The following is a 17,472-nucleotide window of genomic DNA, read 5'->3' on the forward strand; positions in this document are numbered from 1 at the left end:
TGAGATGATGTCAAATAAAAAAATTTATTTTTATTTATTTATTTATTTATTTACTTATTTAGAAAATAAATAAATTAAAATAAAGTAAAAAAATTGGTGAATATTTTCGAAAAAATTGAGGAGAGAGAAAGTGGTTAGGAAGTTTTGAAAAAGATATGATTTGGAAAAGATTTTAAATTAAAAAAAAATCTGAATTTTTAGAAAATAATTTTCGAAAATTTGTTTTAGAAATAGAGAGAAAAAATATTTTTGAATTTAGTGAGGAAAGAGAAAAACAATAAAATAGTACAAGATTTAAAATTTTTAGATCTAATACTCCTTGTTTTTGAAAATTTTGGAGGGAAAACACCAAGGAACACCAAACTTAAAAATTTTAAGATCAAGACACAAGGAAAACTCAAGAACACTTTGAAGACTCACAAGAACACAAGAACATGAAGAAAGAACACCAAACTTAAAATTTTTAGAAAACTAACTAAAATTTTCGAAAACCCGAGGGAAATCAACAAGAAAACACTAAACTTAAAGTTTGGCACAAAATTTAATAGAGAAATTACTATTTTTGAAAATGATTTTTAAAAAGAGTATACCAAACTGCCACGGACTTAGACCAACGCTCTAGCCAATTGGGCAGTAAATGTAACACTTGTTTTGAAGAAGGATATTTTTAACCAAGAACAATAATAAGAGACTCTAAACCAAAAAGAAAAATTTTCCTAATCTAAGCAACAAAATAAACCGTCAGTTGTTCAAACAGGACCAATCCCCGGCAACGGCGCCAAAAACTTGGTGCACGAATTGTGAATCACACTTTTCACAACTCGTGCCACTAACCAGCAAGTGCACTGGGTCGTCCAAGTAATACCTTACGTGAGTAAGGGTCGAATCCCACGGAGATTGTTGGTTTGAAGCAATCTATGGTTATGACAAGGTTTAGACTTTCCGGATTCTCATGAATGCCGCCATCAATCTAGCTTATACCACGGAGATTCTAATTAAGGAATCTAAGAGATATTCATTCAATCTGATGTAGAACGGAGGTGATTGCCAGACACACGTTCATGGATTGAGGAAGGTGATGAGTGTCACTGATCATTACCTTCTCCATAGTTAGGCGCGAATGGATATCTTAGATAGGAACACGCATGTTTGAATGAAAAACAGAAATACTTGCATTAATTCATCGAGACACAGCAGAGCTCCTCACCCCCAACAATGGAGTTTAGAGACTCATGCCGTCAAAGAGTACAAAGTTCAGATCTAAAATGTCATGAGATACAAAATAAGTCTCTAAAAGTTGTTTAAATACTAAACTAGTAGCCTAGGTTTACAAAAAATGAGTAAACTATGATGGGTGGTGCAGAGATCCACTTCTGGGGCCTACTTGGTGTGTACTGGGGCTGAGACTTAAACAATTCACGTGCATAAGGCTGTTTTGGGCGTTCAACGCCAGGTTTGGATCCATTTCTGGCGTTGAACTCCAACTTTTAATCCTTTTCTGGCGCTGGACGCCGGAATTGGGCAGAGAACTGGCGTTGAACGCCAGTTTAAGTCGTCTATCCTTGAGCAAAGTATGGACTATTATATATTCTGGAAAGCCCTGGATGTCTAATTTCCAACGCAATTGAAAGCGCGCCATTTTGAGTTATGTAGCTCCAGAAAATCCACTTTGAGTGCAGGGAGGTCAGAATCCAACAGCATCAGCAGTCCTTTTTCAGCCTGAATCAGATTTTTGCTCAGCTCCCTCAATTTTAGCCAGAAAAATACCTGAAATTACAGAAAAATGCACAACTCATAGTAAAGTCCAGAAATATGAATTTTTCCTAAAAACTAATGGAAATAAACTAAAAACTAACTAGAATATACTAAAAACTATATAAAATTAACCCCAAAAAGTGCATAAAATATCCGCTCATCATTCACCACTGTATCACCTTGAAATGTACTTGCAGACCTCTCAAGTATTTGCTTGCTCAGTTGGCCCACTAGCACCTCTAAGTTTCTAATGGAGGCCTTGGTTTCCTGCATAAATTGTGCTTCCGCACTTGCCACTTGTTCACTTATTACAGTGATAGCCTTGCATTCCTCTCTTGGATTTAGTATTGTGTTACCAGGAAGGCTATTAGTGGTCCTCTGATCAATTTCATTAACCTTTGTGGCTAATTGACCCATTTGAATCTCCAGGTTCTTGATGGATGCTCTGGTTTCCTGTCTAAAATCTGTCAATATTGCTTCAAAATTATTGTTCTGCTGGAAACCGCCCTGAGAACTATTGTTGAAGTTCTGAGGTCTCTGAGGTTGGTCCCTCCATCCAAAATTTGGGTGATTCCTCCACCCCTGATTGTATGTCTTAGAATATGGATCATTGTTGGGATTCCTCAGACTACTCCCCATGTAATTAACTTGTTCAGAAGAGGGTTGAGCATAATCATAATTATCATTTTGCACAAAATTACCTGTCATGTCATAGGAGACTTCCTGTGGTGGATTTTGGGTGTTGATAGCTGAGACTTGCATGCCACCCATCTGTTGAGTAAGTAGATTTATTTGCTGAGACATCAGCTTGTTCTGAGCAAGAAGAGCATTAACAGCTTCTACTTCCAACACACCTTTCTTTTGAGAGGTCTCAGAGTTCACAGGATTCCTGTTAGATGAGTAGAGATATTGGTTGCTTGCAACTAATTCAATCAGCTCAATAGTCTCCTCTGGTGTCTTCTTCTTGTGCAATGAACCGCCTACAGAGGTATCTAAGCTCATCTTTGACATCTCTCCTAAGCCTTCATAAAAGATATCCAGTTGGGTCCACTTGGAGAACATGTCAGGAGGGCATTGCCTAGTCAGTAGCTTGTATCTCTCCCAAGCTTTATAAAGAGTTTCATCGTCCTTCTGCTTGAAGGTCTGAACCTCCAACCTAAGCTTAGTTAGCTTCTTTGGTGGGAAAAATTTAGTGAGAAACTCTGTAACAACCTTTTCCCAAGTATTCAAACTCTCTTTTGGTTGGGAATCTAGCCATAGCTTTGCTTTATCCCTCAGAGCAAATGGGAAAAGCATGAGTTTGTACACCTCTGGGTTTACTCCATTTGTCTTCACAGTATCACATATCTGCAGAAAATCAGAAATAAATTGATTTGGATCTTCATGAGGAAGTCCATGATACTGGCAGTTTTGTTGCACCAGGGTGACCAATTGTGGCTTCAACTCAAAGTTGTTTGCAGTTATAGGAGACACCACAATGCTTTTTCCATAGAGATCTGCAGTAGGGGCAGAATAAGAGCCAAGCACTCTTCTCTGCTGATCATCCCCATTCGGATTTACCATATTGGTATTATTATTATTATTTGCCATAGTGGATTCTGCAGCCTTGCAAAGTCTTGCTTGTTGTAAACGTCACCTGAAAGTTCTTTCAGGTTCAAGATCAAAGTCTAAGAGATGTTCTTTGTCTCTATTTCTACGCATACACAAGCAGAAAACAAAAAAAATGGGACTCTCTACGTCAGAGTGCAGAGAAGTCCCTGTGAGGTAACCTGTGTAAAATAATAAAATAAAAATACTAACTAAATAAATAAATAAAAATTTCGAAAATTTAAAAAGGAAAAATAAACAAAAAAATTTAAAATAAAATTAACTGAGTGACACCAAACTTAAATTCAGAAATTGAGAAAATAAATCAAAATATATATTTTTATTTTCATTTTTATTTATTAAATAAAAAAACGAAACAGGGGAGGGGGGATGTAAACGAAAAGGAAAAGAAAGTTAATAACGTAAAGGAAAAAAATTAACGTAAAAGAAAAGAAAAAATAACAAAAAAAAATGTAAAATAAAAATTAATAAGAAAATAAAAAATATAATAATAAAAGAAAATTATCTAATCTAAGCAATCAAACAACGAATAGTTGTTAATCACAGTCAATCCCCGGCAACGGCGCCAAAAATTTGGTGCGGTATTTTTACAACTACACTTACTAACCGGCAAGTGCACCGGGTCGTACCAAGTAATACTTTACGTGAGTAAGGGTCGATCCCACGAGGATTGATGGACTAAGCAACAATAGTGTTTGATAGGCTTAGTTAGACAAACAAAAATTGGTGTTGAGATGCAGTATAAAAGACAATAAACAATATCAAAAATATTGAAGAAGGGCAAGTAATTAAGTTGGGAATAATATATGGAGAAGATAGTTAAGGTTTCAGAGTTATCTATTTTTCCGGATTAACTTTTCTTACTAACTAATTTAATTATGCAGGATTTAATTTATGGCAAACTGTATGTGACTAGACCCTAATTCCTTAGACCTTCCTAGTCTCCCCTAAAATTCATTAACTGCCAATTCCTTGGTCAATTAATTCCAATTAGAGGGGGATAATCAATTTCTAGTTTATATGCCACAAAAACTCTAATTATCCAAGAGGTAAAAGGATTATATGTCACGTATCCTATTAAATCCAGATAATTAAAATTTAGGAGAAATAGTTTTCAAGCTGTTGTTCAGGTAAAGAGCTTTTCCAAGTTTTACAAGAACTCAAATAGAAAGAGGGTCATACTTTCGTTCCACCCAAATTCATAAAATAAAGAGCGAAAATAATTCTTAAATTATAAATCCACACATAAATTAAAATAGTAAAAGCAATAAAATTAATTCATAGAAATAGACAGAGCTCCTAACCTTAACAGTGGAGGTTTAGTTGCTCATGGAAAAGAGAAAATAAGAATTCAGGTAAAATTGTACCGTGTTCCAATCTGATGGCATCAGATCCCTTTTTATAACTAATCCTAATAAATTTAAAATCTAATATCTAAAACTAAAAATTAAAATAATATCTTTTCCTAGAATTCAAATTTGAATTTAAATTTGAATTAATTTAAATAATCAAATCTTCAATGGATAGATGGGGACCACTTGATTTGTCCATTCTGCAGCTTCTAATCTGTGTTTTATGGGCTGGAAACTAGGTCAAAACAGCCCAGAAATCGCCCCCAGCATTTTCTGTTAATTCTGTAGATCGCTCATGTGACGCGCCCGCGTCGTCCATGCGTTCGCGTCATTTGTGCAGATTCCAGTCCACGCGTTCGCGTCAGGCACGCGATCGCGTCATTGCGATTTCCTCTATTCTGCGCGGTCGCGTGAGCCATGCGTCCACATCGGTATTCACTGGTCATCTCCTTGGTTTCTTCTCTTTCTCTGCAGAAACTTCATCAAATCCATCCGAATGCTACCTAAAATAAATAAAATTGCACAAAACTCAAAATAGCATCCATAGTGGCTAAAATATAATTAATTCTTAATTAAATTCAACAAATTAGATGCAAATTCACTAGGAAAAGATAGACAAGATGCTCACGCATCACTTGTGGCGTGAAGGTGTCAACTGAAAAGCTTGAGACTGAGCGGTTAAAGTCGTGGTCCAAAGCAAAAAGAGTGTGCTTAAGAGCTCTGGGCACTTCTAACTGGAGACTCTAGCAAAGCTGAGTCACAATCTGAAAAGGTTCACCCAGTTATGTGTCTGTGGCATTTATGTATCCGGTGGTAATACTGAAAAACAAAGTGCTTAGGGTCACAGCCAAGACTCATAAAGTAGCTGTGCTCAAGAATCAACATACTGAACTAAGAGAATCAATAACACTATCTGAATTCTGAGTTCCTATAGATGCCAATCATTCTAAACTTCAAAGGATAAAGTGAGATGCCAAAACTGTTCAGAAGCAAAAAGGCTACAAGTCCCGCTCATCTAATTGAAACTAAGTTCATTGATAGGTTTGAGATTTATTGTATTTTCTCTTCCTTTTATCCTATTTTTTTTTAGTTGCTTGGGGACAAGCAACAATTTAAGTTTGGTGTTGTTATGAGCGGATAATTTATACCCTTTTTGGCATTATTTTTACATAGTTTTTAGTATGATTTAGTTACTTTTTATTATATTTTTATTAGTTTTCATGCAAAAATTATATTTTTGGACTTTACTATGAGTTTGTGTATTTTTCTATGATTTTAGGTATTTTCTGGCTGAAATTGAAGGACCTGAGCAAAAATCTGATCCAGAGGCTGAAAAAGGACTGCAGATGCTGTTGGATTCTAACCCTCCTGCATTCGAAGTGAATTTTCTGGAGCTATAGAAGCCCAATTGGTGCACTCTCAATTGCGTTGGAAAGAAGACATCATGGGCTTTTCATCAATATATAATAGTTCATAATTTTCACGAGATTTGATGGCCCAAACTGGCGTCTAAAGACAGCCTAAAACATTTTGGCGTAAAACGCCCAAACTGGCACCAGAATTGGAGTTAAACGCCCAAACTGGCACCAAAGCTGGCGTTTAACTCCAGGAACAGCCTATGCACGTGAAAGCTTCAATGCTCAGCCCAAGCATACACCAAGTGGGCCCCGGAAGTGGATTTCCGCACTATCTGCACTTAGTTATTCATTTTCTGTAAACCTAAGTTACTAGTTTAGTATAAAAACTACTTTTAGAGATTTATTTTATATCTTTTGATCACTTTTGAGCTTTTTCCATATTTTACGTTTGGAGAGGCTGGCCATTCGGCCATGCCTAGACCTTTTTCACTTATGTATTTTCTACGGTGGAGTTTCTACACCCCATAGATTAAGGTGTGGAGCTCTGCTGTTCTTCATGAATTAATGCAATTACTACTGTTTTCTATTCAATTCACGTCTACTTCTTCTCCAAGATATACTCTCGTACTTAATTCAGTTAAGTCAGAATGAAGGGGTGACCCGTGACAATCACCGAATTTTCGTTACTCGCTTAGCCAAGATTCGTGTGCCTGACAACCACAAAGCGGTCTACATGATGTTCAACGTAGTCATTGGACGACAGCTGGAGTATATTCTCTTGGATATCTAATACACGGACCGTGTCCGTGAGATTAATATCTTCGTGGTATAGGCTAGAACCAAATGGGCAACCATTCCTGGGATCCGAAAAGTCTAAACCTTGTTTGTGGTATTCCGAGTAGGATCCAGGAAGGAATGACTGTGACGAGCTTCAAACCTGCGAATGTTGGGCGCAAGTGATAGTGTGCAAAAGGATCAATGGATTCTATTCTGACGCTAGCGGGAACCGACAGATGATTAGCCATGCGGTAGCTGTACCTGGTATTTTTCATCCGAGACGATAAATCTGACAGTTGATTAGCCGTGTAGAAACCGTAGAGGACCATTTTCACTGAGAGGATCTTACAGCTTGCCATGGAAGGAAGTAACGCATGGTTGGAAGGAGGCAGTAGAAAAGCAGATGTTCAGAAGCAACAAAGCATCTTCAGACGCTTATCTGAAATTCCCACCAATGAATTACATAAGTAACTTTATTTTATTTTATGTTTTATTTATCTTTCAATTATCAAAACCTCATAACCATTTGAATCCACCTGACTGAGATTTACAAGATGACCATAGCTTACTTCAAGCTAATAATCTCTGTGGCATCGACCCTTACTCACGTAAGGTTTATTACTTGGACGACCCAGTGCACTTGCTGGTTAGTTGTGCGGAGATGTGAAAAGTGTGAATCACGATTTCCGTCCACCACCTGCCATGGAATGAATCATCAGAAGTTGGAGTAGATGGTGAGAAAAGTTGATCCAGAAGGAAGAAGCATCTCCGAAACCTCAACCGTTCTCATACCGTTGATTTCACACCTATCTAGTAACGTTTTATTTATTTACTTTGTTTTATGCATTTTCACAACAACAACCATCTTTTCTATCCGCCTGACTAAGATCTACAAGGTAACCATTTCTTTCTCAAACCAACAATCCTCGTGGGATCGACCCTCACTCACCTGAGGTATTACTTGGACGACCCCGTGCACTTGCCGGTCTATCTATACGAAACTTGCGTAGTCAGTTTCGTGCACCACCCACCTCGTTCAAACTAGTAAGCCACCTTCCTTAACCCGTATCTCCCCCTACCCAATATTACTACTTGAATGATAAATGTGTTAACCACACTTGCCTGGTCTTTTGCAGTCCCTTCCGATCACTCCGAATGACCTCTCAAACCGGACCCCCTACCTAAACCTGCTGGTCCCTAATGGAAGAAATGTCCGCTTTCAGTGCTTCTGGAATGAACAGCAAAATGGCAGCATCGAATTGATCCGAAGTTGGCCACAGTTCTACCGGAGGTACCAAATAAATCTAGACTCCATGCTTTTTCTCAAACACATGGACAACTTTGATTTTCAAGTATGTATCTTCGACTTTGGTGGCCGCAAAAACACCTACCAACCTCGACCGTCCGAAGAAACACCGTATGAAAAGCAAGTCACTTACCAGTGTGCCCGCTGTATCAACAATTCTTGTTCCAACAAGGCCAAAGCCATAGTTGAGAAATCCTCAACCAAATGGCCCTTCTTTGTGATGGACCTCACTGGTCGCGTCTTGTCCTCCCACTTGTTGGTGAGCTAAGTTAACTGCAATCTATTCTTTTAATACTATTCTCTGCTAACATTGTTTACATGCACCAATTAATTTTCTTGTATGTGACTTCATCAATAGTATCTATCTCTTAATGATCTGTTGTTATGCTACAATCAGCCAAATGTCCCTCATCTGAGCCCTTTTATTGATTAGAGGCACACACTAATTCTCGCATACGGCCACATTGAGGTCGAAGTCACCTACATTAGATTTAATAGCACACGAGACAGTAGTTTCGGAGTCATTTTCGGAGGCTGGGCATATTTTGCTAGCTTGTGCAAATTCAACAAGGTATTGGAATTTTTGAGGTCATCTTAGTTAAACCAGTCACAATCCTGCAGGTCCAATGCCACGACGAAGTTGGAGGCTCATGAACATTGATCCCCTTCTTATTAATCAGACATCCATTTTGTGGATTATGTTGGTATTTAAACTTATAACATTTTAAATATATAGACTAACTTCTTTCGTTATACTAATTACTATTTGTTTAGTTGCTTAGTTTTGTAATGTCTTTACTTAAAAATTTATTTAGGTATAAACTCAAATTAAATACTTTAACCATTATGGATAACTGTGGTTTAAAAATTAAAGTATGTTTTTTCTTGTTATTTCATGATTGTCACTACCTAGGTAGCTTCTCCAAAAACTACTACATCAATTTTCAAATAAAAAATACACTTATACTTATTATTACGTACTAACCTTATATAATATGATATTTATTATCTTTCACCACCCAAAAAAAAATAATATTTGTCTTTCGTAATTAGTTACAATACTTTAACAACGATCCAGTAATATTTTACATATAACAAGTCTTAAAATAATATAATTTTTAAAATCAATCTCCTTTATTATTAACATTTTTATGGCTTTAAAGTTTTTCCAGAATTTATACATATGACAATGTAGAAAATGAAGTTCTTGTGAGAATGGATTATGTTATTGGATAATGGATAGTAATTAAGTTTGATCTTTGAGGTATGGATTTCTATGAATTGTGTTTGGGTGAATTGTGGATGTGGATCATATGGCAAAGTCCAAAAATAAAATATAAACTAATTCATCCAAAAAAAACTGGTCATCAAAGGGTTGCTCCAACCAAACCATGTTGTATCGGTTTATAAATACATTTAATTTTGAATCAAAACTAATATTACTAATAATTGCTGTACGGCAGTCATTTCAACTTTTCATATGGAACTTGATTATTCTTTTTCCACTAATGACATTCCCTTAAAAGAAATAAAATTCTTTTTTTACATTCAAATAGTTTTTAAACAAGAAGAAGAGAGAAGACTAAATACTTTGAACAAAATTAAAATAACCAATAATAAATAGAAATATTTTTTACATTTAATATTTGACATATTGAACTTATTTAGTGTAAAAATTAATTTTAAAATCAACCTTTTTTAGACTGATTTATAAATAAAATAAAAATGAAAATTAAAATTATTAAAAAAATTCAAATTCTTTCTTTTTATTTGTTAACAAAAAAAATTCTAATTTTTAAGTGAATTTTAAATTTTTAATTCATATGTTTCCTAACAAGCTCCTAACAACCACTATTTTGAATTTGGTTGAAGCAACAGTGGTTTGGGTTTAGAAATATTTGCAAGGTTTATAATATAGAATGGAAAAGGGAAAGCGTTGTTTTTGATGATAGAGATGGTAAATTTGCTTGATTTTACAATGATAGAACTAGCTAATTGTAGCGCACACCAAGATGATTTATACATTAATGCAGCTCATTACTTCATGAAGAATAACCGATCAAAGGTAAGATATCGCTTGCGTTGATAATAAATAATCCAGAGGAGGTCACTGTATTGCTGAGGGTTTAACACTTACCTCACATTCACGTAGGAGAAGCTATTTTGCTGATAGGTGGAGGTTCAAGTGAGGAAGTTGTATTGTGTTAGCAGGGCCCTTTCAACTCTACCAATTAATCTCGAGAATGCTGCTCGAAGTGAAGCTGAAATTGAGAAGACACTTCAGGTACATTGATTGGAAGTGTCTGGGTCTTTGTCAACTTGATTGACTCCTTCTTTCGGTGATTTGTTTGCAGGAGCTTATCTTTTACTTCATTTCTTTTCTTCTATTGGTTAACTAATTCTCTTAATGAATGCAGGCTGGTGAGTGGTGAACAACTTGTTCGTGTTAATCAGGATACACGTTTGAACTTTAGAGTACTTGACCTCAGAACCCCAACTAATCAAAGGAATTTTTCGCATTCAACCACAAGATGGAAATGTAAAGCATTTCATCTGAATTTTATTTTGAAGAGTCTTACTTATTCATGTTCATTCTTGACTTGCATGCTGTTGAGACGATGGTTGCTTTAAATTTTAAATTTAATGCAATTAATGCATACACGACATTTAGGTATAGATTTTCCCCATGATACCAAGTTGAATGATCAAATTATTTTTCATTGCATTGTTGGGTAGGCATTTAGACAATTCTTATTATCTGGAGGCTCTGTTGAAATCCACACTCCAAAGTTGATTGCTGGGTCAAGTGAGGGTGGAGCTGCTGTTTTCAGACTGGGCTATAAAGGGCACCCTGCTTGCCTTATCCAATCACCACAGCTTCATAGGCAAATGGCAATATGTGCTTATTTTGGCCGTGTTTTTGAGATTAGTCCTGCGTTTAGGGCTGAGGATTCCTTCACACACAGACATCTGTGTGAGTTTCCTGGTCTTGATGTTGAAATGGAGATTAAGAAGCATTATTATGAGGTATATTTGACTTTTAGGCATATGTTTCTTGGTATGGTTTTGAAATTATTGTGGTACATAACCTGATTTAGTGATATTTGAGTTTTTGAGCAGATTATGGATAAAGTCGATAGGTTGTTTGTCTCAATATTTGATAGCTTGAACCAGAATTGTAAGAAGGCTCTTGAAGCTGTGCAGTGGCACACCAGTACCCATTTGAACCTTTAAAGGTAAGCAACTAAGCATCTTCTATTAAAAAAGAAATTGTATTAAATAAAAGAGTAAATATTGTTAACTATACCATGTTGTATTTGTTATGCTATGAACTACCAGTTGAAAAAATGTGAATACAAATGAATGCAATGCTTAAAGGCTTATATGATTTTATTCATGATCTGATATATCCCGGTTAATATGCAGTATCTTTGTCAGACTCTACGGCTTACATATGAAGAAGGGGTTCAGATGCTCAAGGTAAGCTTAAAAAAACTTTCTTAGTACCTAATTCACAAATCATGAACAATTTTTTTTTTTTTTTGAATTGGGGGACTTTCTTCTTTCTTAATAAGATATATGCTCCGTAAACATGGAGGGGTTATACAAGAACAGTGGTAATAACAAAGTCTTGGGCCACTAGTTTAGGCATGCTACGTGGATCAGACGATGCTATTGCATTATGAAAAAAGTTATGTTGTTCTATTTTCTAATTTCTAATTTCAACTAAAAAGTCAACGAAAACATTATTCACAATAGTCAAAGGTTTATTAGAAAATGTGATGGAGTCCATATTGTTAATTGAAAAAGAATTGGGGTTAAGGAAAATTTATGTCAAAGACCTCATTCTCAGTCCGTATCATAATCTTGTGTGCTTGCAAGTTAAAACGGGTTTATAGTCCCAAAAAGGATGAAATTATTGTCTTGATGCCTAATCAGGTTCCCTGTGTTCTGTTCTAAAGGGTGCTTCATTGATGCTGAGGCTTCCCCTCTATTTTCCTCTTATAGATGGTTCTTGGTTTTCTGTGTTCTGTTCTAAGGGATGCTTCATTGATGCTGAGGCTTCCCCTCTATTTTTCCTCTTATAGATGGTTCTCGATTTTCTTTGCAATTGTTGATTGACCTCAACACTCAGAATTTTGTTTATCTTCATTAATAAGAATATTAGAAAATGGTATGTCTTGCATGTACTTATAATTTTGCTTCATAAGATGCTGGAGAAGAGATTGAACCTTTCGGTGACTTTAATACCGAAGCTGAAAGGAAGTTGAGGCAGCTAGTTATAGAGAAGTAACTCTCTCTCTTAGAGATTGAACCTTTTGGTGACTTGAATACTGAAGCTGAAAGGAAGTTGGGGCAGCTAGTTTTACTCTATCTCTCTCGTCACACACACAACAAAGAAGTGTAATAAGAGTAAAGTGACAAATAGATTCTCGAAGATGTTGACCTTGGACTAATTAGTCCTTGAAGAAGAAAAAAGTATCAATTAGGTCCTCCAAGATAGCAAACGGTGGACATGTATCTCCTTCTGTCGATGAATAGTGTAAAACAAAACCGAATTGTCCATATATTTCATTATTTACAGTGGTGCATGTCTCGTTATTGTCACGTGAGCAGAAAAACGATGTAGTTTTAGACAGTGAAGCATTTAGTATCTTGAGTTTTCATATACAGTTTAGCAGCTAATCTATTTATAACAAATCCTATGAAGTTTCGTTCTAACAATTGTTATCTACATGACTATCTTTCATAGATAAACATGTCAAAGTAATTAACAGTACATATAAGCATCACTGTTAAGTTTTAGTTGATGAATTGATATAAAGACATCATGTATCCACTGTTTGCTATCCTGGTTGACCAAATTGGTACTTTTTTTTTCTCTAGGGACTAATTACTCCGAAGTCAAAATCTTCAAGAACCTAATTGTCACTCTACTCAATATTTTATTTATTTTTTAATGACCTATTATTTTGGATTAACTTGTTCTAATTTTTGTTTATAGTTTTGGTACGGAGTTCTATAGTACCCCTTTGTTGTCGGACCATTTTACACAATGCCTTGCTATAGTAATCCACAGTACTCCAACTCATTTGATGTCTTTATTAGAGGTAAGTAATAAGAGATTTTGTCATACATTGCATTAGTACGAGAAATGATTTCATTGAACTTTTCATCTATACTGTATCCGTAAGAGAACACTTGTAAACTCCTGGAGCACATTTAATGTGTGTTTTAGAAACATTAATAGCCACTTATTCTTGATATTTTATATAGTTTTTAAACATTATAAATGAAAATAAATGGATATATTTGTCTTGGAGCATGCAAGTATTTCTCACAGTCATCATTGCTTTTTCATAGATATAATTATTTCCACAGAAGTTTAGAGGTTGCCACTGTTTTTTATTCAATGTGTTTTGTATTGCTTGCCCCTTAGATGAGGAGATCATTTCAGGAACTCAGTGTGTCCACGATCCAGAAATGTTGGAAAAATGGGCTGAGTCTTGTGGCATTAATGTCAAGACAATATCTACATATTTTGATTCTTTCAAGCATTTTTCATGGCCTCTTTCTCGGTTCCTCTTTGCCATATTCAGTGATTCTCTTCGTAACTCTGGTAGCTACTGTCTCCATCCATTAGTAAATATCATTTTAATAAATTTTTTCCTTCTAAAAATCAATATATCTAGACATAATTTGTGTCCAAACGAGTAAACCATTATTTTGACCCTTGAAATATTTGTTTGTGACAAAATGATCCCTTAAAAATTGGTAACATTTCATGGTACCTGAAATATTGTTTCCACTCGACAGAAATTACTATTTTTTGTTGAAAAAATGGTTCCTTAATAATTGATAATTATTTCATGGTACCTGAAAAACCATCCACAAAATGAGAGGGCTATCTCGCCAGATATTTCTAGGGCCAAAATGACGGTTTGATCCTAGTTATGTAATGTTTGCAACAAGCTTGACATAGGCATAGTTGGGCTAAAAGTGTCGAATTACTTTTAGATACATTGATTTTCGGGTTTTACAACTGTCTAACCGACAGTTATTTTTTATTACTGGACAGATAGAATGATTTATATTTTCAACAAATTAAATTACCTGATATCAAAAACTAATTGGTTTGTTGATAATTCAGATCTGGTGCACCAACACACCATGGCTTTTGGAGATGGATTGGAGCCCGTAGTAATGCTCTTCTGTGGCCTGAATAACGTTCGAAGAGTATAGAATGATAGAATGGTGTTTGATTGCATTAGGTAGGTAGTGTTTCGCACTGGGTATTTTATTCACTAGTGGTCATATGATTAGGATGGTGCATTTTGAGTTTCCTTTAACCGAAGTTTGAGGCAAGACGTAATATGAATGTCTCCCCGTTTGGTACCAAATTTTGTTTCATGTTTATTTGATGAGTGATGAATTTCTACATAATGGTGGAAACATGACCAAGAAAATAAAAGGTAAAAATAAAGAACCTTGTTTGGCATCACCCATGCAAGATGCACCTCTAATACACTGATACCACCACGGCAATCAACTCGCAAAGTCGCAGACCAATACGCACACATCTTGTTGGAGATGACATTGCACTTTCTGTTATCTATACTCGTTAAGTCTTAATTTATTCATATTACGTTACTTCTTACCTATATGAGACTGACGCAGCGCTAGTTCAAGAACAGTTTTTTTTTTCTGGCTAGATACCTAGGAATGGATTTATTTATTTGTTCATTAAATTTAAACTTGAAACTACAATGGATTCTTTCAAATTCTAGAACTGAAAATTTATAATTTTTCTGTTATTCATTTTCATTAGTACTGAAAAGTAAACAATAAACTAAGATATGAAGTTGCCTAATAAGAACATTTAATAATTTCACTAAGTAAAACTATAAAAATTCAAAGAAGAACAAAAGAAAATGTATTCCACTAAACCAAATTCTAAACAAAACTTAATAACAAGTAAATTGTTTATTAAAATAAAAACGAAACCTTAAAAAATTGTAAACTCTAGACCACTTTTGGTTCCTAGTTAAAATTGAAACTCTCTTGGAAGGATTTAATCAACATGAGTTATCCACCTTGGCTTTAGCTTCTTCACTTGCAGACTTGACAAATTTTTTCCAATAAGAATGATTTTGCCACACAACAGACATCTCTTCGATGGGAACTCCCTTAGTCTCCGGAAGACACTTATGGATAAAGCAGCTCATAACCAAAACAAAAATAGCAAAGAAGATGAAGAGGCCAAATTTCATATGGCAGAGCATGGAGGTGAATACTTGAGCAATCGCAAAAGTGAAAATCATAACAGACACATTGATACTCTGAGCTGCAGATCTGACTTCAAGGGGAAATATCTCGCTAGGAACCAACCATCCAAGAGGACCCCATGACCATGCAAATCCCATCACATAGATGCATATAAATCCCACCACAAGGAATGCATACCATTTTGGCAACGTTCCTGGGTTTCCATCTACTCCAAATTTGCTTGCTATAGCAGCGGTTATCACAATCTGCATCCATCCATTATATATAACAAATTCAACAATAATGCAGGCAAACTAATAATTAAAAATATAAATGAGTAAAAAATGTACCTGACAGATAAACATCTGAGCACTGCCTTCGAGAAAGAGCTTGCGCCTTCCAACTTTGTCAACGGTAAAGATTGAAACAAAGGTAGCAAGCGCATTAAAGCCACCGGTGATCATGGAAGACATAAGGGAAGCATTGCTACCAAAGCCAATGGTTCTGAACAAAACAGGAGCATAGAAAGTAATCACATTCATGCCGGTGAGCTGCTGGAAGAAAGGAATGGCTATGGCCATCACGAACTGAGGCCTATAATGCCTCTTCAACAGAGTGGCCCATGAGTGATTCACTGCCGCGGACGATTGACTCGCCTCAACAAGATCCTTGAACTCTTCCTCCACATCACTGGTTCCTCTAATCTTGATCAGCTCTTGCTTGGCTTTCTCATCTTTGCCACGCTCGATCAAGGAGCTCAGCGAGTCGGAGAGAAAGATTGCGCCGATGACGATCATCACAGCGGGGACAGCCGCAAAACCCAAGCTGTAGTGCCAGCCTTCACCGTTCTTCATCTTGGCGAAGAAATAATTGAGAACGTTGGTGACAAAGATGCCAATGGTGATGGCCAATTGGAACATCATGTTAAGGGCTCCTCTGTATTTGTAAGGAGCAACCTCCGACACATAGATTGGAGCAGACTGATTGGCACATCCAATTCCGAAGCCAAGCAACATGCGACCAACAATGAGCATCCACACTTTCTGAGCAAACGCATTGAAACCGGCACCCACGAGAAACAGAAAACCGCCGGACAACATGGTAAGACGCCTTCCAAAGATTCAAGTGATGGAAGACGCACAGAGTGATGCCACGAGAGCAGCCAGATACAGGGAGGATGTAAAGAGTGTTAAAACCTGGCTGTCAAACCTGCAATACTGATTGTCAGATGGCTTCATGTTCATCTCCTTTGCATACACGTCTGGGAAAAATTTTTTCAGAAAAGGATCTATCGATGTAACTCCACCTGAGATGCCAAGATCATATCCAAAAATTAGTCCTCCAAATGCAGCAACCATGCACGTCACAAAAATCCGAAAAGTGAGTTTTCCCGGATATTGCTTCCCATTGGCAGAGCCCTTTCCAATGAGTCCACCGGCCATTGTTGTATTTGATCGGTGAGTGGAATGGAACACAACACTTTGAATTGCTAACAAATGAAAAGAAAAAAAATCGCTGATGATGAAGAAGAGAAGAGAAAGGAAAAGACTAGTGTTAGGTTTGTAGGAAAGAACGCAAAGACTATGCTATTTTATACATGATTCACGCAAGGGCTTCTGCCAGAATTGTTATCTTTTTTCTCTTATCTTATATTTATCTATCTTTTGTTTAAGATAAAGAACATTTTAAACTCTCCAAAGAACATGGAATATATATGTTAGAAATGATTAAGTTTTATATAAATATTAAAAGATATAAATTAGAGAACATCAACGCACTACAAGATTAATATTTATTTATGGGAGTATTTTGGTGGAGGTTTTTAAAAACCTCCACAATACATTTTATTTGTGGCAATTTAAAAAACCTCCACTCCTAATTAATTAAAATTCAAAATTTTAGAATAAAATTTCATTTTTTCTTTTTACCCCCAAATGAAAGGCACTGCTGCTGAGTTAACTAAGGGAGAGACCACGAAACCCTAAGTTTTCTCTCACCATTTTCGCCACCGTTTCCACTGCCGTTTCCGCCGCCGGCCGCCGTTATCACT

At 36.1% G+C, this 17,472-nt stretch overlaps 1 protein-coding gene and 1 pseudogene across 4 annotated transcripts; one reads left to right on the forward strand and one right to left on the reverse strand.

Annotated features, from left to right (window-relative positions):
• On the forward strand, positions 10,035–14,655 carry LOC107630754. Of its 4 annotated transcripts, XR_002359576.1 has the most exons (9): positions 10,040–10,221; positions 10,309–10,440; positions 10,574–10,695; positions 10,893–11,183; positions 11,277–11,392; positions 11,583–11,636; positions 13,162–13,267; positions 13,597–13,776; positions 14,308–14,655. XR_002359576.1 is itself a non-coding variant. In XM_021119138.1 (6 exons), exons 3-6 carry the CDS (start codon positions 11,611–11,613, stop codon positions 14,356–14,358), a joined length of 363 nt encoding a protein of 120 aa, XP_020974797.1. In that variant the 5' UTR covers positions 11,074–11,183; positions 11,321–11,392; positions 11,583–11,610; the 3' UTR covers positions 14,359–14,655. The 4 variants fall into 4 exon arrangements, 1 of the variants encoding a protein (XP_020974797.1); XR_002359575.1 differs by having other exon boundaries at positions 10,035–10,221; positions 11,583–13,267; XR_002359577.1 differs by having other exon boundaries at positions 10,035–10,221; positions 11,583–13,267; positions 13,615–13,776.
• Positions 15,012–17,134, reverse strand: LOC107633430 (annotated as a pseudogene).

This window comes from Arachis ipaensis, chromosome B03, assembly GCF_000816755.2.
Source record: "Arachis ipaensis cultivar K30076 chromosome B03, Araip1.1, whole genome shotgun sequence".
Taxonomy (NCBI): Eukaryota; Viridiplantae; Streptophyta; class Magnoliopsida; order Fabales; family Fabaceae; genus Arachis; species Arachis ipaensis.

Coding starts and splice junctions, on each gene's coding strand:
- LOC107630754 (XM_021119138.1), top strand. CDS start 11,611: ATGAAGAAGGGGTTCAGATGCTCAAG. Junction 11,637..13,161: donor AAGGGGTTCAGATGCTCAAG/GTAAGCTTAAAA, acceptor TTTTGTTTATAG/TTTTGGTACGGAGTTCTATA. Junction 13,268..13,596: donor ATTTGATGTCTTTATTAGAG/GTAAGTAATAAG, acceptor CTTGCCCCTTAG/ATGAGGAGATCATTTCAGGA.